Here is a 26,326-nt window from a genome sequence, read left to right as displayed (position 1 = left end):
GCCAATTAAGTCCTGGCTACAAACATAAAGCACACACACATTAGAGATCACCAAATTGTGAGGTTCCACCTGGGTATATGGTTATATGGTAGGTGTTTGGCAAAGGAGATGTTGTGGGCCCCAAACTGAGATGGGACTGATGCTGTCATTGACTCCTTAAGAAGTGTAGAATGTGGAGAGGGAGAGAGGGCAGGTGGACAGGTGGTGATCATGAGCCAAGTTAGGAGATACAAAGAGCAAGGCCCTTTCAGGAGAAAAATCAGATGGAGTCCATGATACTGCCTTACTAGAATAAAAAAGGAAAAAAAAAACAACAACCCCACAACATCACTTTTTTTTTTTTTTGAGTGGCTACTCTGTTAAGTATTTTATTATTTTTCTTACTGAAATCCTTAGAAGTGAATTTTTAAATTAGGCCTATTTGGAATTTGATGCCTGTTTTCTCCACTTCTTAGAACAGCCTTTATAGTAGCCAAGGAAGTGTGGAGCTTAAACAATTATTACTAATAGTAGCTCAGTGTGGAATTTTTCCACATAAATTAGCACGTATAAAAACAAAGGCCTTCCTCTGAAATATTTTATCTCTACATGTGAAATTACCTAAATTGTTTGAAAATGTTGCTGGACTCCTTATATGCATTTCCAAGTAGCCTCCTGCCAACCCTCTGAATTTTGCTTTCGCCAAGCAGATGGAGAATCTATATTACACTGAATAGACTCCTTTGTTCCTCTTCCCCAATATTTAACTATCACCTATCTTGTAGTGTCTGTTCAAATGCATAGAAGATTACTTTTCTTTAGATAAACTTTCAGAGAGATTGTAATAACTTTTAAGCCTTTGTGCTTGCGTTTATCTTATCTATGCTTTCAAGAATGCTTTCATACCATTTTTTAACAGCTTTATTGAAATACAATTCATATACCCTCCAATTCACTCATTTAAACTGTACACTTCAATGGCATTTAGTACAGTCATAGAATCCTGCAGTCACTACCACAATTGACTTTAGAACACTTTATCACCCCAGAAAGAAACCCTAAACCCTTTATCTAGCATCCCTTACTCTCTCCATCCCCCCAGCCTTTGAAAATGGATAAACTACTTTATTTCCATAGACTTGCCTATTCTGGACATTTCCTATAAATAGATTCACATAATAAGTGGCTGACTTTTTTCACTTAGCATAATGTTTTCAAGTTTATGTTGTATTTTAGTGTATGAAACACTACATTTTACTTACCTTTGGTCAGTTCATGGACATTGAATTATTTCAACTTTTTTGCCTTTTATGAATATTGATACTGTGAATATTCATGTGCAATTTTTGTGTGAGCATGTTTTCTTTCTTTTTAGTATATTTTAGGAATTGTTGGATCATATGGTAACTCTATGTTTAATCCCTTCAGTGATTTTGAGTCTGGAGCTGGTTTCACAATAGAGCTATATCCAGGCAAGCCAGGCGCAAGTGTCTGCCTGAAAATGCTCTTGTTTTTCTTGGCTTCATTGAAGGCCCTATGCTCTTCTTGTATTCCTATTCTTTTTTCTGTCTTTACACAACTCCAGTGCGTAGGGAGTATAACCCACACTGCTTCTCTGGGCTCCAATCTCTCTACCTAAATGGTCAGTAGCAGACTTTTTGAATACCCCACAGGGACTTCTAAATCAATCATTTGTTCTCCTCCTTCCCACATGCTCCTCCTCCTGGATATTCTAAGTGGGTGAATGACACATCCTAATAAGAAATCCAATAGCCATACTAGGCTCATTCTTTCCCCCATATCATCCATCACTAAACTCTATTGATGCAGTCTTCTAAACGTCATGAATCTGTCCCCTCATTCTACTATTGCTGTCAATGCCTTGGTCTGAGCTGTCAAGTCTTCTCCATGCAGTAGCCTGTTAACTTATCACTCTGTACATCATCCCCTCCTTCCTCCATCTGTTCTTCCTGAGGCTGCCAGGAGAGTTGCTCTTAAACACAAATCTAATCATATCACACCACTGCCTAAACTCTCTCAATGTTTTCCCATAGTCTGTGGAATAAAATACAAACTACCGGGCTTAGTGTGTCAAACTTTTCATAACCTAGCCCTCATAATCTCCCAAGCTTCTTTTTTTTTTTATTATTTTCATCCTGTGTCCAGACACACCAAAATCTGTAGAGGCTCCCAGATGAATTGTGGGTATTTTCATCTTCATGTCTCAGGTTCCTTTACCTAGACTGCCCTGTCTCTCAGCCCCATGTGGTCTTGTTATAGGTGGGGAAAGCTCCTTGTCCCCACCATTTGCTAGTGGGAGTAGGATAGTTGAAGTGCTGCTGGAATAAGAATTTCTGTAGGCCCCCACGGGAGGTTGAAGTATTGTAGCAAGCTTTATTTCTGTGGCATTACACCCCTGAGTTTCCAACATCTCATTTCCCTTAGCCCCTCCAAGAAATAAGTCCCATTTCTTTTTCAGCAAGGCTAGGATGCAAGTCAGTGTCCAGAGTTTCCTGTCCATGTTGCCGCAGAGTGCAGTCCAGCATCAGGCTAGTTTTCTTTGTCCCCACTGCAGTTCATCAGTCCATTGAAAGTGGGGTTCACAGGGCCATGGCTATAGAGGGAACACAGGCAGGGACAAAACAAGAGAACCAAGAGATAAGAGAGCCAAGAGCCAAGAGAGCGAGCGCCTATGTCTGGGGCAGGGGTGGGGAACTTCCGGCTCACGGTCTGTATAAGGCCCCCAAAAACATTTGGTCAGGTCCTGCCAAGGCATTAGGGATGAGTTCATTAAAATATCTGACTAAATATAGCACGCTAATTTCTAAGTTGAACATTTTGTTTGGCCTACAAATGATGTTATAGATATCCAAATGGTCCTTGTCAGAAGAAAGGTTCCCCACTCCTGGCCTAGAGGACTGTGTATCCCCAAATTATTTTGGGCTGTAGTGATTTCTGTTTCCAGATTTGACTGACAGGCATCTTCCCTAAGTCACCCTGACTTTACTGCACATGTGCCCATCTCCCCCTTTGCCCAGTCCCTTCCCCCAGTAATCTGCAGGGAATGGACTGGTGGCTCCCTGAGGAGTCTAAAGTTGCAGCTTCCTGGTGAAGCTGCCGAAATGACCATGCTTATAATGTCTGGCCTCCCCTTTGCTCTTTTCTATTATTAATAACTAGCTACTCACAAGGGTATCAGTCTGACTAAATTCTACAATCTTTGTGTGGCAAACAAATAAACATGTATTATAAAAATAATATATTTTCCTTCTTCACAACATCTTGAGCCCTTAGGAAGCATTTTCTGTCATCCCAGTTTGAACTGGTTGGGTTCCTAAAGCATTTTGTACTTTCTTTCATCATAGGTATTATTGGGCTATATTTTAAGTGTCCCTTTACTAGGCTGACTTTCTCAGCTCACTGTTAGTTCTTTGAGGTTTAAGACCACATCTGTTTTATCTTGTTATCTCAGCATTCTGTACAATAGTAGGTACTGAATGATATGTTGAACAAATGCATGAATTCTATTTACTACAGATATTCCAAGAACCCTCAGATCTTCTATGTTTCAGATTTCCTGCCTGTGTTTCATCGGACCCAACTTATTCCATGTCTAGAACTCTCGACAGCATTAAGTACTTCATATGCAATACTGGTGGCCCTTTTTCCATACATTTTCTTTCCTAACAGCTGCTAGTTGATTTTCTTTCTGGTTCTCGTGGTTATTCTTGCTGTTTTGCCTCAGAATTGGCAAGGATGGCTGCTTAGACTGATCTCCAAAGGCCAGGAGACCTGAACTCACTCAGTAGCTTATGAGGGCTCTGAGTGTGCCTCAGAGTCATGCTGCCACTTTATTATGCTATAGAGCCCTGCAGGTGCTTTTCTTTGCAAACAGATATAATGGGAAATGAAACATTTGCCTGTATAATGGCTGTTGCTTAATGGCCAGAGAAAAGTCCAAATAGTTTTATAAGCGTTCTATCTGTTTTTTTCTGACTCGCCCTTTAAACAGTCAAATTTACTAGTTAGATTTTTAAAAAGGAAAGGGAGTATCGTGGTATAGGAATTTAAACACTGCATACCTCTAGAATCACTTCTTTAAACATCTGCTTCTGTTATAAGGAAAATCGCTATTATTTCAGTATCTCCCATGGGGCTTCCAACTCCTCCCATTAAAATGAATGTATTTGCAGTCAGGAGAAAGAATTAGTAGGGCCGTCCCATGAAATGTGGAATGGACGAGTGAGTGCATTTAAGGCAGAAGAGGCTTTTATTTGTATACATGTAAAATGTGAAATATTGTGTAACATATATAACTGAGAGACATCTAGTTCTAGTTATCACTAGTCTGCTAATCAATCTAACAAAAATATTTTAATGTTTTTTGGGGGGAGGGTCATTTCAGTTTTGATTGGTAGCTTTAAAGTTCCTTATATTTTGATATTGATTAGCATGAATATAGAAAATAACTTAAAATTTTTAGCTTTTTTATATTTCATACGGTGTTTTGAATGAACACAATAAACAACTACATTGGTGATTATGTAGTTTAGTTTTTATCAACAAAAAGCTGTATTTTCCATGCTTTTTATCACTGGAGAGTTTATATATTAAAGACATTTATAAAGATTTCAGACAACAAATGGAAATCTGTTTCATAAAGCAACAAGAAGGAACTGTGGTATCATAAGGATTGGAAGTAGTTATGCCACAGAATTGCTTTCAGTTTTAAATACAGTGTTTTGATGAAAGATAAATAGGTTTTCGAGCCTACCAATTCTCTCAGACATTACCAATAGGGTCAAGTCTGGAGGAAATGAAGGCAACAATATAAAGTAGTAACTTTCATAATGAAACTGCTGATTGCCGGAGATAAGTGAGATCCACAGACAGACTGATACAGAAGACATCTGCATTGAATGTAATATGTCAAGTATTAGTTTGCAATTTGCTTCAGGGGTTTCCTTGTTGAAAATCTGAAGTAATTGTCAATTCTGAAATTTCTACAGGTTGTCTCAGAATTATTTCCTGCATTACCTGTAAATATGTTTCTTGAATTTACCCCTCATATAGTCTTAAGTTTAGAAAAGTCAAACAGAATCTGTTTTCTAAGTCTGTGGGAACGTCAAACATTCCTCTAAGTTTTGTATGTACGCCCCTCTATCCCCTGCTGGAAAAAGAGGTAACCAGGAGACATCAGGATCCAGAAGCACAGATTTATTGCATAGGCTTGTGAACCACCCTTTATCGGTTATCACAGTCTTAGAAGAACAACAACAAGCACAGCAAATATCCAAGGGGGTTGGGGAGAGGGGAGGGGCAAAGACGCTTCTGTTATTTTTGTTGGTGATTTTCAGTGGAAGTCTGTAAATACAACTGAGGGTGTAGGAAGAATGAACGTGTACACTTCACTTTTATGGCATAACATGTGAATATAGAACACAGTGGGAAAGATGTTTTATGAGGAAGCATCTTTGATGGAAGGCATCCCTTAAACTTTATGCTTGACTATATAAAAAGAGATAAACTGAAAGACCAACTCACTTTCCAAGTTAAGAGCAAAGACTTATTGAAATGACACATTTTTTCCCTTTGGAGTTTAAGCAACAAAACAAGGCTTTCGGGGAGTTGGGTTAAAGCGTTTTAAGTATACTTCCAGACGATTGCAAGGGACAGATGTTTTGTTTAGCTTCTGAGTCGGTTTTCTCTCTCTTCTGATGTGTTACTGTTAAATAATCTTTCCTATCTGTTGTAAATGGAAAAGGCTATCAGTCATTCAGTTCTTGCCACCAAAGGTGTAAGCTTGATGCAGTATTCACACAGATGAAATTCTGACTTTTATTGTTGAAAATAATAAGTTGAATACCAGGCATGAAGGAGGATACCGCGGAACTTGAAGGATGTTAAAAGTCATTCTAGTCCCTCTTTTCTAGGCCAGTCTTTCACAGCAGTCTGAAGCTTAATATTCCTAACATGTATCCATTTTCTTATGTGTTTGCACATGTATTTAACAAACATTCATGTGGCACTTACCAAATACCAGGCATTAAGTACATAAGAAAACCTGATGGAGTAGATACTCTTATTATTCCTAATTTGCAGATGAGAAAATGGAGGCAAAGTCACAAAACATTACTTCCTCAAGGCCACACACGATAAGTCTATGCACTCAGGTAGTCTGGCTCCAGAATCTGTACCTTCTGCAACTAAGCTAATACTTCTACTTCTTCAAGCTAAGTATTTATCGTATTTTAAAGGTGAAAACACTGTAGTGTAAAGATGGAGAATATATTAATAGCCATACACATGTAAGTCCTAAACGCCAATGTAAAGGTCTTGTAAAGAGCTGACTGCCTTTCTCAGAGGGCAGAAGACCCGGACATTTAGTAAAGGGAAGGAGGGGCAGAAAGGTTTAAACCCAGGCAGCTGGCTGCAATGAGAAGGCTTCAGAAAAGCTCTAAATATATTCGGGAAGGGGATTGTGAAAAGTAAGATGGGTACCAGCAAGTGCTTATGAACAGACTGGGTTCTTAGAATCCAGTGACCACTTCATTTTATTCTGTGTTTGCCTGTTTCCCTGGTCTCCCTTTCTTACCTCTTTTCATCCTCCTTTCGCTTCATTCTTCACTAATTAATGCCACAATCACTCATTCTATGTAGCAATCTAAGATTCTTTTGTTTATTGAAGTCAAAGCACATACATTCTCATACTAAGCAAACTATGTGATTTGGATAGCAAGGTGATGGCCCATGGGTAAATTCTGACCCACATTGCTGTGTGGATTTGTGTTAATGACTCTCTCAGTCAGGAAATGCTTTTTATAGCACACACACACATGCATACACACACACACACACGCACATGCACACTGCACACCTCATGAGTTTGCAATAACAACATTTTAACTCTCAATCATGTAGCATAGACATAATGGGAGGACAATAGCACTAAAGTGTCTTTGCTCCGGACCTGCCTCCATAAAGCAACCACTATGTGGAATATGAATAGTTGCCAAGGAAAGAACAGAGAGGAAAGAGCTTTGGAAGGTCATATCTGCACAATGAAAATCTGGCTTACAAGTCATTGAGCAGAATCAGTCACATGGCCCCAGCCGGCCACAGGAGGACTCTGCAGTGCAGTGCTCACTAAGTCACCAGAAGGCAGGGAGCCCAGGACTTACAGTAGCAAACATTTACATTTCAGAAGAATCCACATAACAACAGGGATTTTTTTTAAATCAGAGGATTTGACAACTTTGTTCCCAAAGTGCTGCTAGGAAACAGTTGGTTAGAGCTGAAAAGAAGGTGTCCCACTTACCAAGTCCCCTGATCTCCTTAATTCAGTGCCCATACCTTACTTATTGTTCTTGCAATGCTCTTTTTCTCATAAAGAGTTTAAGGGGGAAGTGTAAAGAAAGGAATAGTGGTTGTGAGCTGCTGTTTTTTGAGGAAACTAAAAAAAAGTGTTTCTAGTTGCTTAATGTTGTTTAATCAGGAAAATAAAGTTTGCTGTCAAAGTGTATTTGATTTGTCACTTGAGAACAGTTGAATTATCCACCATCAGTTTAAAAAATCTAGGGATGGGATACATGAGGTTTCATTATTTTTTTTCTTAAAACATATGAAGGCCAAGAGACATATGAAAACGTGCTCAAAGTCACTAATCATCCGAGAGATACAAATCAAAATGACAACGAGGTACCATCTCACACCTGTCAGAATGGCTATCATCAACAAATCAACAAACAACAAGTGCTGGGAAGGATGAAAAGAAAAAGGAACCCTCCTGAACTGATGGTGGGAATGCAGACCGGTGTAGCCACTGTGGAGAACAGTATGGAGTTTCCTCAAAAAACTAAAAATGGAACTCCCATTTGACCCAGTGATTCCACTTCTAGGAATATATCCCAAAAAAACTAGAAACACCAATTAGAAAGGATATATGTACCCCTATGTTCATAGCAGCACAATTCACCATAGCTAAGATCTGGAAACAGCCTAAGTGCCCATCAGCAGATAAGTGGATTCGAAAACTGTGGTACATCTACACAATGGAATACTATGCTGCTGTAAAAAGAAAGGAACTCCTATCATTTGCAACAGCATGGATGGACCTGGAGAGCATTATGCTAAGCGAAATAAGTCAGTCAGAGAAAGATAAATATCACTCATTTGTGGAATATAATGAACAACAAAAACAGATCCAGAGACAGAGAAGCAAAGATTAGACCCTCAAACCTAGAGGGAAGGCAGGGGAGGGGGAGAGATCAACCAAAGGACTTGTATGCATGCATGTAAGCATAACCAATGGACACAGACACTAGGGGGGGTGAGGGCATGAGGGGGGGGGGTGGGGTGGGGGGGCAATGGGGGGGATAAAAACACATATGTAATATCTTAATAAAGGAAAAAAGTTTTAAATTGGTGGTTGGGTTTGAAAACTTAATTTTTCAATATTCATGATTTGCTGTAAACATGAGGTTACAATAGTTCAGAACAGCAGCCGATGTGGATTCTAAAATAAACTTTACATGTATGATGTCATTCCCCCCTCCATTTTAGATGTTTTTGAGGATCTTATTTTCTCCAGAAAAATTTAATTACATTTATATACACATTCATCTTGACAGTAACATGGAAATAGTTTAAATTAGTTGATATTTACTTAGCAGATAACACAATTATTAATACAAATAAACTCAATGTGAATTTTGTTCAAAATATTGGTCAACTTTGAAGTTTAGATTAATCATTTTGGGGATTTTTGAGTAGATGGTTCAAAGTAAGATTGAACAATATTCCAAATGACAATAGACATTTCTGAAGTCAAACCATAACAGAATATTATTTATGACTTCATATTAGAAAGTGATCAATTTCAAGTGATCTGCATTCCCGGAATTGGTTCAAAGAGTCTGAGAATTGATATTTTACTTACTGCTCCTGTGAGAGGATATTTACATATTTCAGAGAACAATTTTCAAAATATTTTACCATTATTGACATTTTACTCTGAATATAAATGTCACATTTTAAAGCATATTAAAATTGAGATGGCTCAATGTGTATTGACAAATCAATTGAATGGCCACAGAGAGCTGAGTAAATAATTTTGAGAAATGACAACTCAATGTGTTATTCCTTTTAAATGAAAGCTGTAGAAACCCACTCTGCCTAGACTACCTTTAGAAGTTAATATAAGTTCAATCTATTTTTGTATTTTAGTTGAACCTAAAATGCCAGATTACATCCATCTTTTATGGCAGTGGTTCTCAACCTTGGCTGCACATTAGAATCACCTGGGAGTCTTTTTAAAATCCTGATTTCTGGGCCTCATCCTCCGGAAATTCTGTTTCTTTGTTACTAATGTTGTGGCCCCACCCCATAACAAAGAAACAGAATTTCCGGAGGATGAGGCCCGGAAATCAGGATTTTAAAAAGATTCCCAGGTGATTCTAATATGCAGCCAATGTTGAGAACCACTGTTTTATGGTAACTTCATTCTAACCATTTCACAAAATATTTTCTAAAGTCTATTGGGAGAAAAAACACACTAAAACAACAGCATCAGCAGCAGCAACTTATGGTAGATTGGGTCTTGTCAGGTTAATCAAAATATAGATAATTAAAAATAATTTTCTTAATTTTATTAACATTTTGGATGAAGGTACATCTTATAAATAAGTGTAATAGGCTCTTATTTATCTTTTTCTAAGAGAGTAGAGTAGAAATCATAGCAAATTCAGAGAAATATGTGTCTATACCTTCTGGAGGAAGAGGGGTTTATGGATAATGAGTATTTAGGAATTTTTATTATGTACATTACTAAAACAAAACAAAATACACCTCTTTTTGTATTCACAACTCTGCTGACACCAAATACATGGAGGTTTTCCCCAGACCAGTCAATTAACTAACTCTTTGAACACCAACCGGATGTCCCACAATTTAATTCTGACGCTACCCAGAGATAGTGCAGAATCTCGAGGTTAAGGACTAATCTCACAAGGCTGCTCCTCACTTTAAACCCAGTCTTGAGTCACAGCTTGTTATTTCTGATCAACCAGCTATAAATTGGGGATTCCCCTACCCCAGTGGTCGGCAAACTGCGGCTTGGGAGCCACATGCGGCTCTTTGGCCCCTTGAGTGTGGCTCTTCCACAAATACCAACTTCTGCTCATGGGCCACGAAGTTTCAATCACCCTGTATGTGCCCACCCGCACATGGTATTTTGTGGAAGAGCCACACTCAAGGGGCCAAAGAGCCGCATGTGGCTCATGAGCCACAGTCTGCTGACCACTGCCCTACCCCGTCCTGAGATTGATGACTTAATTGAACAGCTCACAAATTTAGGAAAATGCTTTACTTACTATTGTCAGTTTGTGGTAAAGGACACAGTTCAGGAGCAGCCAAATGGAAGAGGTGCATAGGGCAAGATAGGTGGGAAGTGGTGCAGAGCTTTCATGCCCATTTGGGCTGTGCCAAGCTCCCAGACATCCATGTATTACCAACTTGGAAGCTCTCTGAACCCTTTTGTTAATTTTTTTTAATGGAGGTCTTACTATGTAGGCATTATTGATTAAATCATTGACTATTGGTGATTGAACTTAATTTCTAATTCCTCTCCCCATCCATGATATTGGGTGGTGGGGCTAAAAGTCTCAAACCTCTGCCCGGCCAATATGCCTCAGTGGTTGAGTGTCAACCTATGAACCAAGAGGTCATTGGTTCTATTCCTGTTCAAGGCATATACCCAAGATTTGGGCTCCATTCCAAGTAGGGGCATGCTGGAGGCAGCAAGTAGATGTTTCTGTCTAGTTGATGTCTCTATCTCTCTATCCCTCTTCATTCCCCTATCTCTAAAATCAATAAAACATACTTTACAAAAAGAATTCAGAAAAATAAAAGTTCCAGCTCTCTAATTAATGCTTGGTTTCTCTGGCAACAGTCTCTATCCTCCAATAGTCACCTCATTAGGATAAACTCAGGTATGTTTGTAAGGTCTTATTGTGAATAACCAAAGATGCTCTTCTCACTCCTATCATTCAAGCAATTACAAGGCATTTAGGAGTTCTGCTCACAATATCACAATGTCTTACCATCTTTGCATGTTAAAGACAGTTTGATTGTAATGTGCAGAATCCAGAAGCAACCACTTGTTTCCTGTTGCTTTTCTTACCTGTTCATTATTTTCCATTATATCCTACTAGAGGCCTGGTGCACAAAATTCGTGCACAGGGGAGCGGGGGGTTTCTCAGCCTGGCCTGCACCCTCTCGAAATCTGGGACCCCTCGGGGGATGTTTGACTGCCAGTTTAGGCCCAATACTGAAGGGCAGGGGTCCTCAAACTATGGCCCGCAGGCCACATGCAAATACAAATATTGTATTTGTTCCCATTTTGTTTTTTTACTTCAAAATAATATATGTGCAGTTTGCATAGGAATTTGTTCATAGTTGTTTTTTTTAAACTATAGTCCGGCCCTCCAATGGTCTGAGGGACAGTGAACTGGCCCCCTGTTTAAAAAGTTTGAGGACCCCTGCTGCAGGGGTCCTGCAGAATCGGGCCTAAACTGGCAGTCGGACATCCCTCTTGCAATCCTGAACCCCTGGCTCCTAACCACTTGCCTGCCTGCTTGATCACCCTGCCGGAGTCCAACCCCAGCAGGTCCAGGGGTCCCCAAAGGTGTGGATGGAGTCGGCGAAGAAGGAAGGACACGGAGACAGTGTTCAGTTGATCAGCAGCCTAGCCAGGATCTCCAGCCAGGATCTCCAGCCAAGTTCTGGTCTGGATCTCCAGCGAAGTTCTGCTTAGGATCTCCTGCCAGGGTCTGTGTCCATGTTCTCTTGCTAGGTTCTCCAGCCAGGTTCTGTGCCATGTTCCCTCACTAGGTTCTCCAGCCAGGTTCTGTCCAGGTTCTCCAGCCAGGTTCAGTCACCAGGTTCTAGTCAGGTTCTCTTGCCAATTTCTGTAGTCAGGTTCAGTCCAGGATCTTTTGCCATGTTCTCTCGCTAGGTTCTGTCTCTAGATTCTGTGTAGGTTCTGTGTCGAGGTTCTGAGTGTAGGTCCTGTCTTCTTAGTTCTGTGTTCTAAGTTCTGTGTGTAGGTTCTGGGTCTTGCTGTCTTGTTGCATCTGTATTTATACCAGTTGATTCAATCCTATCAATCTCTATTACAAAGGTTAGGGCGTTTCTTATCTTCATTCCAGGGAGTAAAGATTATGTAGCTTAAGCACGATTGTTCATAGTTAAAGTGATTAATTACCCGCCTGGCACTTAGTTAAGAGGTTTTATTCCCTCCCTAACTTCAGGGGAAAATCCCTACCTGGGGAAACAACCTTTCTCAGAGAGGAGACCTTGGTTAAAACACATAGTGCCAAGAAGGTGAGCAAACATATTAAGAACAATATGCCATATATGCCAGGTCCCTTGAAACAGCAAGGATGGACCGGCTCCCGGCATCACCCCTAACCAATTGCCTGCCTGCCTGATTGCCCCTAACTGCTTGCCTGCCTGCCTGATCGCCCCTAACCTTTTCTGCCTCAGCCCCTGCCACTGCAGCTTCATGCAAAATGACGTTTGGAAGATCCTTCGGCTTTCCCATCTAATTAGCATGTTACACTTTGATTATTATAGATGTGCTATTTTTCCTAGGTAGTTGTCTTTTTCTTCATTTAATTTTAGTTATTATGTAATTTCAGCATTTTAATCCCTGTGTTGAATTTCTTATCATATACATGTTCTTACTAGTTTTGTGGAGTGAACATAATCTCCTCATAGGAAATCACCCATTATTACCTAAGGTCTGATCTGGAAAATCTTGAATGTTTCCCTTTATAACTTTTTCCTTACTCTTCCTCTGAGATCTTTGAATTTTACTTTCCTTAATTTGGGGACTTATGAGTATCATAGGTGTTATATACTTATTATCCTGTACAATGGCGTTATTATCAGTGGAAAGGGACCAGGACTGAGGCTGCCCTGCCCTAGCACAGTCTGGAATGTGTGTGTTCCTGACTTCATGCAGGAAATATTTCAAGATATGAGTCCAGGTAATTTAAAAAAAACGTTTTTATTGATTTTAGAGAGAGAAGAAGGAAGAGGGATAGAAAGAAAGAAACATCAATGAGAGAGAAACATTGATTGGCTGCCTCCTGCACGCCCCTAGTAGGGATTGAGCCCACAACCCGAGCATGTGCCCTGGACTGGGAATCAAACTGGCGACCTCTTGATTCATGGGTTGATGCTCAACCACTGAGCCACACTGACTGAGCAAGTCCAGGTGACTTTGAGTGCATGTTTATTAATGCTGAAGAAGGTAAAACAAGGAAGTGTTTTTTGTCTTAGGATAAAAGAGGCAAGATCAGAGCTGCCTTTGCCCTTTAGAAAGAAAATTACAGAGGTAGAGGTGAGTCAGCTGGGCTGCATGGACTCAGGAAACAAGTTGCAGAGGCAAAAGGAGGGCCATTGGAGACAGGTTGGGGGGTTAGCCTGGGACAAGCTGCCACTACCTGATGCTCCCCTGCTTGCAAGTCTCCTGGGAACCTTTAGAGCTTAAGAGAGAGAAAGCAAATATACATACCTGAGGAAAGAGGGATGTGAGGACATGAGCGTGTGCTCCAGAGAGAATGCACTGAGGCCTTTGCCTTAAGGGTTTTTATGTTTTCTGAAGGTGGGAATTGTAAGGGAGGTCTAAGGGGAGGATCTCAATAGAATATCCATCAGCTTCCCAGATGTGCCTTTTAATATGTCGATTCATCAAAATGAGCATATAGAGAGGAATCGGGGTCATTTTCTGGTCAGTTTCTCCTTCAAAGAATGTTACCAAAAAGGGACCAAGGCAGGTTTGCCCCTGCAAGGTTTGGGATGTGTAAACCATTTGCTCCTAAGTGTCCGTGGTTAGGGAAGATAAGACCTTGATATTTATTATCTGGCTGTAAATTGCTTGGCCATCTGTTTAGGTATCAGTCTCAGTTTCCCCATTCCACTTGCCAAGAGAATTTTCTAGCTTTTTACTATCCTGCCTCATTATCATTTTCTCTCATTTATTTCCTTTATCAACCATGGGGTCACAATGACGTTGTGAAAGGTATATGTCTCATTTGTTTTTTCTAATTCCGGATTTGTCAGCTAGGCAAGTAAAGCATTTATCAGCTTCTCTACTCTTAGCCTGATGAAAACATCTAGCTATTTGAAGTCTTTTTCTAGTTGGCATCATGTCTGAGTTCATTTTTCTCTTCCCTGTTAGGAAAACAACATTGACACAAACTCCTGGTTCACCATCCTTCAACTGCCTGTAGCCTTGTATAGTACAGTGTCTGAGAAATAGCTGCTCAATACATTTTTGTTGAATAATTCAATAAATGATGGATTCTATCCAAACCTTTTATGTACCAGATCTCTTCTTTTTCTCTGCTTATTCTTATCCATGTGCTTCCTCCATGCCCTCCCCTCAGGTTTGCAGATTTCAGTGTCTGTCTTCTGCCTGTCATAGCATTTTACAAAAGGTGCCCTTTCTTTTTATTACTGTATTGAAGCACCAGTCCTCTCTGAAGTGCTAGGGAAACCAGTGTCAGTGTGTTTACTAATGGTATTGAGTTTTAACTTAATTTCACTGATTATTCTGTAAATTTTCATTGTCTTGTTTTTAGTTTTAAAGATTGTATCTGACCACCTTTCTAGAATGGAGTTCCTCCCCCAAGTGATTTTTGTTGTTGTTGTTTGTTTGTTTGTTTGTTGTTTAGGTTACTGACATGTTTACTGCCTTTCATAACATCGAATTGTATAGTTTTATTTCAGCATTGTATTAGTCTTCTACCTTTCAGTTTAAAAGATCCTACTATAGCTCTACTTTGTGATCTCATTCCTTTGAATTTTAAATTGCTTTTACTATAAGAACACACTAGAATTACCATAAGAATTCAAATATTTATATTTTTCTTTTTATGTTTTTCAACTACAGTTCATGTGCAATATTATTTTCTACTGGTCTCAGGTATACAGCATAGTGTAGAATTTATGAAGAAGTCACATATTTAAATCATGCTTTCCAGCATGTAAAAGTCAATGTCTGTTTATTGAACAAGTAGTTAAAACATGTATTGTGGATTGAACAAAGACCTTTCACCTTAGACCCAGATTATCGGATTATTAAAACACATTCATATCTCAAATCCTCAGTTCTCTTATAATGTCATGACCTTTAACTGGAAGAAGAGATGCAAATACCACTTGTCCTCACAAATACTTAAGCCATTAGAGTAGCATTTTAGATTTCTTCATGCTTTTCTACTTATTCTCAGAGGATTATCTGAATTGATGAGCATCTGACAGGTTCCATGCATTGGGCAGGAGGAGGAGAGCACACCTCTCTATTAGCCATTAAATACGTATCTATATATGGTGCTTTCCATGTACTTAGCAGTGATTCACTAAACCATCATCTAGATTTATGTTCATCTGCTGGTACCTTAAGTTTTGTCGTATATAGAATTCTATGGCTTAATTTAAAAAAAAGTGAGTGGCCACCTTTTTTGAAAAAGGCCAAAGTCTTATACCTGTACTATAACTTTAGAACTACAGAAGTGGTCTTCAACCTTGGCTATCCATAGAGAGCTTTAAAAATTCAGATGCCTGGAAAATCTTGTTAAAGAGGGTCTGGAGGGTTTGGGCATCCCAAGTTTAAAAGCTTCTCATGTGATTTTAATGTACAGGCCAACTTTGAGAACTTCTGATGTGGCTCAGTGCTTCTGGAATATTAGTGTTACCACAGATCACCTGGGGATCTTGTTAGGCTATAGATCCCTTCTGTGGGGTATTTAAGTCGGAGCTTAAAAGTTTTCATTCCTAACAAGCTCCCAGAGGAAGCTGATGCTGCTAGTTCATGGACCACACTGTGAGTAATAAGCGCGTAGAATGTCTATTTTTCTTTATTTTATGTTGTTTAAAATATTTTATTGATTTTTAAAAGAGAGGACGAGAGAGAGAATCATCGATGTGAGAGCAAAACAATGATTGGCTGCCTCCTGCATGGCCCCCCTCTTACTGGGGATCGAGCCTGATACCTCGGACATGTGCCCTGACCTGGAATCAAACCAGCAATCTGTAGGTGCATGGGGTAACACCTGACCCACACCAGCCAGGGAATAGTTTTTTCTTTATTTTTCCTCATTGTTATATTCTTCCACTCTTAAAACTTTGATGCCAGTTTAAATGTCGTACCACCAGCTTAGAATCTTTTTTCTTTTTTATGTTGTTTGTGGGTTGTTGCTCAGAAATTTTTCCGAGATCTGTTCCTTTATAATAAACCAAGACATAGAGAGGCATTCCTCTACTCTTGTGCCTTCTTTTCCACCAGGGAGGCCAACTCCCATCTTTAGTGCTTATAATTGGTGAGTGCCTAAGGCAGGAAGATAAATATAACTCTGGTCACTGGAAGCTTTCCTTCGGTGGCCCTATCTCCCAGGTCATCTGTTTAAAAACTGCCTTGTATAGCTCCCCTGGGAACCCTTTTTGTCAACTACTGGGAAAAACTGATTCTAAGTGATCCAGTGAACCATCTTTCCCTGAAGCTAACCTCTGCTTAGTTGCCTGGTTTTGATAATTAGCTCTAATTTGGCCCAGCTCTCTAGAACTTTGAGAGCAATATTCCAATATTCAATATTTTGTTTTAAAGCTCATAGCCTGCACTGGCCAGTGTGGCTCAGTTGGTTGGAGCATCATTCAATATTCCGAAAAGTTGTGGGTTGGGGTCCCGCTCAGGGCACATACCTGGATTTTGGGTTCATATGTGGGAGGAAGCCAATGGATTCTCTCTCTCTCTCCCCTCCCCTTTCCCTCCCTGGGCCCCCCTCCCTATCTGCACTTCTCTTCTCTCTAATATCAATGAAATCAATGGGCATATTCTTGGGCAAGGATTAAAACAAACAAACAAAAACCCACATAGTCTCTTTTCTTCCATCTAACTCGCCAAGATCTAAATCTCAGATGCTTAATTATATTGAATGGTGGTTCTCAAATGTTATTGTGTGTGAGTATCACCTGGGCTATTGGTTAATGGTGATCCCTGGCTCCATATTCAGAGATTCTCATTAGGTGAGGTCAAAGTAGTCCCACGCATCTGAATGTTTATCAAGTGTCCCACTAGGGTGATTCTGCTATTGGCAATCCAGCCTTGGAGAAATGCTATTTTTAACCAGGATTCTCAAGCTTTAATATGTATCCAAATCTCCTAGGTATCTTGTTACAATGCAGATTCTGGTTTAGCAGTATTCTCTTATTCTTTCTCAGATAAACCTTTCTACCTCCTCCTTTCTCCTCTTTCTTTGGTCCACTCTTCATTCTACTTTCCAGTAAGAAAATAACCCTATACCTGACACTTCTCAGTCTGGAGAGAAGAAAGTCAATAATTTGAAAGAAAATTAGGCATATGAAGGAACCTGCTTTGGCCCTGATGCCACCAACTATTTTTCTGAAGCTCCACTGATTTCCTCTATCTTTTTCCTTACCAGCTTTTCCTTCAGAGCTAATATTTTATTAATCCAATCAACAAATATTGCTTGAGTTCTTCCCATGGGCCAGGGGCAATAAATTCTTCCTCTGGGAAATTAGAAAAAGACGCAAAAATCCAAGCACCAATAAGCCTAATGCAAGAGTAAATCATATAGTATGCTAGGTGATAAATGCTACAGAAAAAATACATAGCAGAATAATGGGGACTTGGAGGTGCTGGGTGTAGAGGGTATTTTGAAGAATATATAGGGTAATTAGGGTTATTCCACTTAATATATAACAGTGGATTTCTTACTCAATAAAAGCTTTAAAATAGCAATATTCAGTACCTTCCTATGTTCTGCTTACAGGGAATTTTCACACACAAAAAAACTACTTTTAAAGTAAATACTATTGTTATATCCTTTTTTATAGATGAGGCTAGCAAAGCAGAGAATGTGGGCAACTTTCCTAAGATCATGGATGCAGGAAATAGCAGAACCTCATCCACCCCTACAGAGAAAGCCTGGCTTTGCCCTTAACTATGGTGTTATGCTGCATTTCTAAGTGAGTTTAATGGTATTGCAACTAAATTGCTGTTTCATCATGTTTCATAGGTAATACAGCACAGTGATTGTAAAAGAAAAGAATTGTTCCAGACACTTGCTAAAAATAGCAAGGAAGATTTTATTCAAGACGATTGCAGTAGGTTAGAGAGATTGAACCCAACTCTGAATACAGCAAAGACAGCTGGGGTTTTACAGCCAGTGAGCAGAGTCAGGGAGTCAATGGATGAAAAATTACTAAGAGGAATTTGATTAGATATCAAGGGTAGGGGATTCTTGTTAAACTGGCTTAACAGAATTCTTGCAAAAGACAAGCCAAGGACTTAGATGTTAAGGGTGGATGGATTCTTTATAAACTGGCTTAACAGAATTATTTGTTAAAACTGGATTCAACCGCCCTGGCTGGCTGGTATGACTCATTTGGTTGGGCGTTGTCCCATGCACTGAAGGGTTGGGGTTCGATTCCTAGTCAGGGCACCTGGCTGGTAGGGAGCATGAAGGAGGCAGCCAATTGATGTTTCCCTCTCACATCCTTCCCCCTCTCTCTAAAAATCAATAAAAAACACACAACAAAACAAAAGAAACTGGACTCAACAGGACAGGGGCCAGGTTGAGACCTACTTGGAAAGAGGGCTCAGATGAGCCCAACTAAAGTTTGCTCAAGAAAGGAGTTCTTGTCATGGTCAACACAGTGCACCCTGGCACTGGCCTGCTGGATATGATATCTGGATCCCACTTCACAGCTGAATGACCCTGGGAAGGTCATTTCAGCTTTTGCTGCCTCAGTTCCCAATGCATTCTTAGCTTGTATGTTTGTTGTAATGATAGTAATATTTAGCAACATTTATTTATTGAGTGACCACCGTGTATTTGTCTAGACACTCTCCTTATATTGACAGTAACTGGTACAACAACCATATAAGATACATATATTGTTATCTTCATTTTATAGATGAAGAAAATGAGCCTCATATAACCTATTTAAGGATTCAAAACAAACAAGTGGAAAGGACTACAGTGCCCTGCTGGCTCATTCCTCACTATTTATTACAAGCTCAAGTCTTTTCAGTCTTACAAAACTCTTCCTCAACCCTATGACTTACTTTAGATATGTTGTAACCCACTCTTTCCCTCCAAGACATCATTTTTATAAGACTCATTGACAACTTCGGCTATAATTTTGGGAGGGTTCCTCTGAAGGAAACTAACTCAAACTTACAAGAATAAAATTAGGTAAGATGTCACAGCAGGTATCCCAGAAGCTTAAACTTGACTAACCTTTTGGCAAATCTACCCCAGCAGGCACCCCAAGATTTTAGCATGTTTAGCATACTTTGTATAAACAATACTGTCCTAGTATACTCCTACCTTTTTCTTTTTTTTAACAAAAGTACAAAGTATGGAAAAATTAGTGTGTTTGAATGATTTCAGAGGAGAGAAAGGTTCACACTAGCAGGGTGAGTGTTTAGCACCTTTGAACAGAGATATTCAGAGTGTGGTCCGTGATTGAGGGTGTGCTGATCACAGGACAGTGCGGTCATTCGGGTTTTTCTCTGCATGTTGAGAGTGCCACAGAAAACAAAGCGTGGGAAAGCTGTTCACTGAATTTATGGCTGGTGGTTAGAAGATCGGAGAAATGTTGAGACAGAGGAGAAAGAGCCTGGGGGGATGAGGAGGTCAGTCAGATGGACAGTCCGAAGGCGCTGGCGATGCAGTACATGGTCTTGTTCTCCCATCGCACGGTGCAGCTCCCGTCAGTAGAGCTGTCCCAGAAGCAAGACCTCGCCGTGTGTAGTCCTGCTCTGTTCTTCTGCATAATTATACAGGTCACAATGTATTTGAATGGTCTTCCCAGCTTGGTGAGTTGGCTTAAAGTTGGTTCTACGACATTTGTGGTCCACTGATTGACTTTGCTGTGCTGATAGGCATTGCCACGGATGGCACTTTCTATAGCCTCTTGCACAATGTTGCTCACTTCGTCAACAACAAAAGTGGTCTTTTCCGCACTCTGGTAGTCTTCCATCCCTACCTTTTGTTATTGTGTTAAACTTCCTCTTGCTGGAATGCAATGCTTCTACAAATTGGATTTCTCTTTACAATCTTATCCGAAAGTTAATTATTTAGAGGAGGCCCTTCATGTTGATTAGAATTATGGATATTTTAGGGGATGGATTGATTCCTGATAGTAAATGTAAAACTTGTAGACTTCAGAAATGTCTTTGATATAGTCCTTATTGTTTCTTTTAGTGTTACATATTTATAGTTTCTTTCCTGAAAGCCTCACGAGATAGAAAAAGGGAATTGGGTTAAATATACTGGACCTTCTTTGAGACTCCTTATGGATAAAATGAATATCTCACCAAATTGGTCCAAGAATCAAATGAGGCATTGTAGGAGTGCCTGACAAGGGGGCTGCAGAGATTCTTGTAAATATTTCTTTTCTCCCTAATACCCCACAGCACAATTATTCCGGACTTGACTAATATAGGACTAATCTAGGTCTTGTTTTTTCCCCTCTTGACATCTCCCCACTTTCTCTAAGGTAGTTTTGCCCCTAGGTTATTGAAAAACTCCTGAAGAAAGAAACTATAAAGTTCTTTATGGAATTTTGCATTTTAGTTCTTATCTATTTAATATATGAAAGGACCAATGAAACCCTATTACTGTTCCTATTTGATAGAAAAAAATTAACTCATAATGATAATAGTAACAATTACAAATTTTATTGGGGGCTTTCTGCCATCAGCACTCTATACACATTATTGTATTTAATTCCCATAACAAACCTAGAATGGAGGCATGATGAGCTCCTACATTTTTTCTTTTACTTTATTTTAATTGAAATATAACTGACATATAACACTGTGTGAGTTTCAGATGCCCAACCTGTTGATTTGGTACAAATTGCCATATGTTCACCACCATAGTGTTAGCTAACTCTCTATCATGTCCCATAATGATGATTTCCTGTTTGTGGTGGGCATAATTCAGATCTAGTTTCTTACTATGTAGAAGTTTACAACCCAGTATTATTGTATATGGTCACTATTCTATACATTAAATCCCTGGAACTTATTTATCTATTAGTTCCAAATTTGTATTATTAAAACAGCATAGGTTATCTCCCATTTTTATGATGAAGAAACTGAGGCTCATGAAGCTTTTTGTAACTTTCCCCAAAAAGTCACACTGTGAAGAAAACAAAGACACCTACATTGGCCTGACTTGGAGTTCCGCTCTTGGCCACTTCTATAATTTTGAGATAATATTCCACAGAGCCGAACCAACTTTATTTATGATAACTGATTTCTATTACTTAATAAACTCCTGTGTGTATTAGCAGCTAGTAGTAATAGGAATGCTGTTTGCTTCATTTTAAACACTGGTACAGACACATTATAGTTGCAGGCACTTTAATCTAAAAAATTACTGTGAATACAATTTTCAGTGATTGGGTAGAAATGCTTTTAATTTTCTTCTTCTTTTGGCAGTTATACTTTTTAAATAATACTCTTTACTGTACATTTCAGTTTCACTAATGTGATTATGTGGTCTAACATCAAAAGGGTTCATTGCTTAATGACCAAGAATCAAGCATGTCAGGATGCAGGAGTTGGAAATGGTTTTAAACAAATCAATTTCAAGCGAATTAATCTTTGAAAACAGTGCTTGAGCATTTTCCATATGAAAGTCATTTTCATTATGACTTGATAGAACCATTCAAAGTGTCTTTTTTATGTTTATTGTCTTTATGGTACCAAGAGATGCTACATTGTGTTATAATAACATGGTTTATTTCTGTCTCTAAATTATCTAGGGATGAGAGTCGATTTATATAGCTCTGTATATATGCTCAACGTCTCTTCAATATCCCTCCAGAATCACTCATACATTGCCTTTGGTTGTGTATGTATCTCTGTGAAAATGACAGCAAGCACTGAATCAGAGTGATACACCATTTACTCTGTGATGCTTTATGTATCCTCACTACAATTGCATGTTCATAGGCAGCTTGGTGTACTTAAGATTTACAAGTCATTTGTTTTCTTCCAAGAAGTCATCTGTGACAACACGTATATTAATGATGCTAAACACATTATATTTGTTTGCCTAAAACTTCAGTGATTTAAGATGCATCAGTACCTTCTTCATTAGCTTAGTAACTTAGTCTCTTCTTTCCTCCCTTCCCTCCTTTTATTTTTCTTCCAAAAGCAATATATCTTTTGTAATTCATCGTGTAACTGAATTCACTGAAAACCTGAACTCATTTTTCTCAGAAATGCCTTTTCTTCCAGTTTTTGTCTTTGCATTTATATTGTCTGCCTGGCCCAACTTAATATGTGTCTCAAAGCAATTCCCAGGTTTCAAGCATTCTCTTCATTGGTATTATTAAACTTAGATTTTTATCTTTTCCCACATTCAATCACTAAAGTTATGAGATTGAAAGCTCAGTTACAGATGTGAGATTTTGTAAGCACTTAGTTTATTTAAAAAAATGTCTGAGAAAAAAAATAATTGTTGCTAGAAGAATCTAATATTTTCCACAAACATAAAATAATTCTCTCAATTTCCATTTTAGAAGAACACATAGACTTCTTATAAATGTTTTAAGTATTTACAGCAGCCCTTTATTAAAATGATACTTTAAAAATGCTTTCTTATAGTCTTAGTTAGGTGATTTCACTCACCAGGTTCCTGGCATTGGAACCTGAAACCATGAAGTATCTATGTTGTGGTGTCAGATTGAGATATTTAAATTATTTTAGCATTACTTAGAGAATTCTTCTCTGCCTCCCCAAATGACAAATTATTGCTCATTATTTAATTCAAAGTAAAATTGTGCCACAATGGAAGTGCTTTATGTAGAAGAATATAGTGAGTGATAGACTACCATTGCCAGAATTCTAGAAGCCTGTATTCTTTTTGTAATTTGTGTTCATAAATACTACTTCTGATTCTGGTTCTATGTAGTTCCAAGGAAGTGAATAAAGACAAGGTAATTAATGTTACTTTACTTCTTCTTCCTTAGTTGCTTCCTGCTTTCTTTTTTCTTCCCACCACAAATACAGTTTTGAGTTAGAAATGAAAATACAGAATGATGCACACCAGCACTCTGGAGTAGCTTTCAGATGTAGACTTCTGGTGCCTATGAGGAACTGTGTCACACAATTTGAATCATCAAATTTGAAGGAATTTGGCAGTTATTCAGTCCTCCATTTGCCTCCAATATAAGCCACTATTATTAAGTCATCCAACTAAGATAGGAATCTATGCTTTCTGTTAGGCTTTGAGAGAAAATGATTCAGTAATCACTTTTATATATTATGTCGGTATTTAATAACTTGAACTGTCAAAAAAGATTTTTTCATCATTAGTCTAAATTCTTTTTGTTGTCATTGAAGCCCAAGAATCAGATGAACAGCCTCCCAGAATTAATCTATGAGTGCAACATCAAAGGACACAATAATTACAATCCAGGCTGTTTTGCATTAGTCAAGCCATCCTAATTTTAAAGTCCAGAACGAGGACTCTTATTCATAATAATTTAATTTTAGTATTTAATAATCTGTTTAATATTTGTAAAGATAAAATCTACTGGATGTGCCTCTGTATAACTGTTAACGTCTCTAAAACCATATTAAGGATATTTCTTAATAATGTACAGATTGTTACCCTTTCTGTGTTCTGTGGTTAAAATTGAGTGTCCAATCTAGACCTGTTTTCTCTGATCAATTCCTGAGCTCTCTGGTTTGGGTTTTATTTCTTGTTGTTTGCCTCACTTCCAGCCTGGTTTTGCTCTTTCTATGCTCAGCTATAGATATTACCCCCAACTTCTGTCATTATTGTGATCACTCTGTTAGCTGAACTGCTGCTAGTCTTAGAGAACCTATAGCCAATGCTCTCATGCCTCGACTATTTTTATTGCTGCTGCTACACTTATGCTACTTCGTTGGTAGGTACCAGGAGCATGAACATGGCTAATCCTGGGAAAAGAACCAGAACTAGAAATAAAGACACTCTCTAGACACTTTACTTATACGTATTATCCCAAATAGGTTTCATTATCCCTTAGTGAGAAACTAATACTTGTTAGATTTTACCCTAGAAGAGATAGGTAGTAGTTCTGTTTGTCTGTTTTTAGAATTCATCCCAGAACAGTACACATTGATTGAAGCAGTTGAGACTTCATGCAAGCAAGAGAAACCTAACTCAGAATAGCTTGGGCAGAAATGAAGATTGTATTTGCTTACATAATCAAATGATGTAAAGGAAGAGGCCTGTCCGGCACCAGGAACATCAGAGATGAGACACTGAAGTGATACCGGAATTCTCTTGTGATACCCTCTTTCCTATCTTGACTGAGGGACCTCTTCTCTCAAAACAAGTTTCCTACCCAGAACAGCTCTGGTGCTTCACAACTCATAGCTTTGCCATTCAGTGGATATTAGATTTCTTTCTTTACCTCCATTGCGGGAAGTTCTGATTTTAGTGAGTTGATTTTTTTTTTATCATAGTAAGTAGGAGTGTGTATTGAACTGCCATACATCTTAGAAGGAACACTATGGCTACTCTGTTTGATGTGGGGAAAGGAGGTTGGAAAGAGAGGGAAGTCAATTAGGAGGTCATTACATTTCAGATGAGCAATAAACAGTGACTTGGGGTAGGATGATCAGGAGGTGAGAATGGTTCAGTTGGGATATATATATATTTGGGAGGCTAACTCACAGATTTGTAGTAAGATATGCAGAATTAGGGAAGAACCAAGGGTAACATCTGTGTTTTTTTTGTTTTGTTTTTTGGCTTAAGCCAGTGGTCAGCAAATTCATTAGTCAACAGAGCCAAATATCAACAGTACAATGATTGAAATTTCTTTTGAGAGCCAAATTTTTTAAACTTAAACTATATAGGTAGGTACATTGTTATTAACTTAATTAGGGTACTCCTAAGCTGGCCTTTGCTAAAAACATCCTAAGTCTGATTGAGGTACGTTCGCTGAGGTTGACCCCTTCCAACTCTCCATCCACGCTTGTCTTGTATACTTGTTTCATCTATCTCCTTTCCGAAAACTGACTTCTGCGCATGGGCCACGAAGTTTCAATCACATTGTACGTGCATGCCCGCACGTGGTATTTTGTGGAAAAGCCACACTCAAGGGGCCAAAGAGCCGCATGTGGCTCGTGAGCCACAGTTTGCTAACCACTGGCTTAAGCAATGAGATTGATTCTGTATCATTAAATGAGAAATAAATGCTTTTGGGGATAGGGCTGTGGAATAGCAATTGAAGATCAGTATGCTTAATAAACATTAAGTTGAGATTCATGTGGCCAGTTAGTTATCCAATTCTGGAGCTCAAGTAAGAAGTAAGAATGGAGGCAAAACTATTGGAAAAGAGTTGTGTGATTATTGTTACATGGTGATAATGTGATTCTTCTCCCAGAAAATCTATCTATATATATATATAAAGACCCAGGGGCCATCACATCCGAAACAACCGAATGGACGACTGAACAGGCTGAGTGGGGCAACAAGGCTGGCAGGGGGGTTAGTGAGGGATGACCAAACGACTAAGCAGCAGGCTGCATGGGGCGACCAGGCTGGTGTGTGTGTGTGTGTGTGGGGGGGGAGCACGTGAGGAGTGACCAGGCCGGCAGAGGGGAATAGTGAGGGGCAACCAGGCCTGCAGGGGGCACAGTTGGCAGCAACCAGGCCAGCAGGATGGGCAGTGAGTGGCAACCAGGCCGGCAGAGGGGGTCAGTGAGGGGTGACCAGGCCAGCAGGGGGGCAGCTGGGGATGACCAGGCCGGTGGGGGGGGGGCAGTTGGGGGCAACCAGGCGGGCAGGGAAGCCAGTTAGGGGCATCCAAGCCAACAGAGGGGGGCAGTTGGGGGTGACCAGGATGGCGGAGGGGCAGTTAGGGGCAACCAGGCCAGCAGGGGGGCAGTTAGGGGCAATGAGTTTGGCAGGTAGAGGTAGTTAGGGGTGATCAGGCTGGTGGGGGTGGGGGGCAGTTAGGGGCAATCAGGCAGGTAGGCAGGTGAGCAGTTAGGAGCCAGCAGTCCTGGATTGTGAGAGGGATGTCTGACTGCAGTCGGACATCCCCCAAGGGTTCCCAGATTGGAGAGGGTGCAGGCTGGGCTGAGGCGACCTCCCCCGTCTCCATGCATGAATTTCGTGCACCGGGCCTCTCGTCTAATATAATCAACAAAAAAATCTTATAATTGGAATAAAGAATTTTAAGAAAATGATAGAATAGAAAATATTCATAATATTCTCCTATATACTAATATTAATTA

At 39.4% G+C, this 26,326-nt stretch overlaps 2 protein-coding genes across 2 annotated transcripts in view; one reads left to right on the top strand and one right to left on the bottom strand.

Annotated features, from left to right (window-relative positions):
• LOC118677522 (EGF-like and EMI domain-containing protein 1) overlaps positions 1-26,326 on the top strand; it is a 610,230-nt gene that overhangs the window by 189,841 nt on the left and 394,063 nt on the right. The gene's annotated exons all lie outside the window — the stretch shown is intronic.
• Positions 19,669-20,055, bottom strand: LOC118677523 (dynein light chain Tctex-type 1-like). The gene has a single exon (XM_036352671.1). The coding sequence runs from the start codon at positions 20,053-20,055 to the stop codon at positions 19,714-19,716; it is 342 nt and encodes a 113-aa protein (XP_036208564.1). The 3' UTR covers positions 19,669-19,713.

This window comes from Myotis myotis, unplaced genomic scaffold, assembly GCF_014108235.1.
Source record: "Myotis myotis isolate mMyoMyo1 unplaced genomic scaffold, mMyoMyo1.p scaffold_m19_p_2, whole genome shotgun sequence".
In the NCBI taxonomy this organism is placed as follows: Eukaryota; Metazoa; Chordata; class Mammalia; order Chiroptera; family Vespertilionidae; genus Myotis; species Myotis myotis.
This window is presented reverse-complemented; position numbering and strand designations above follow the sequence as displayed.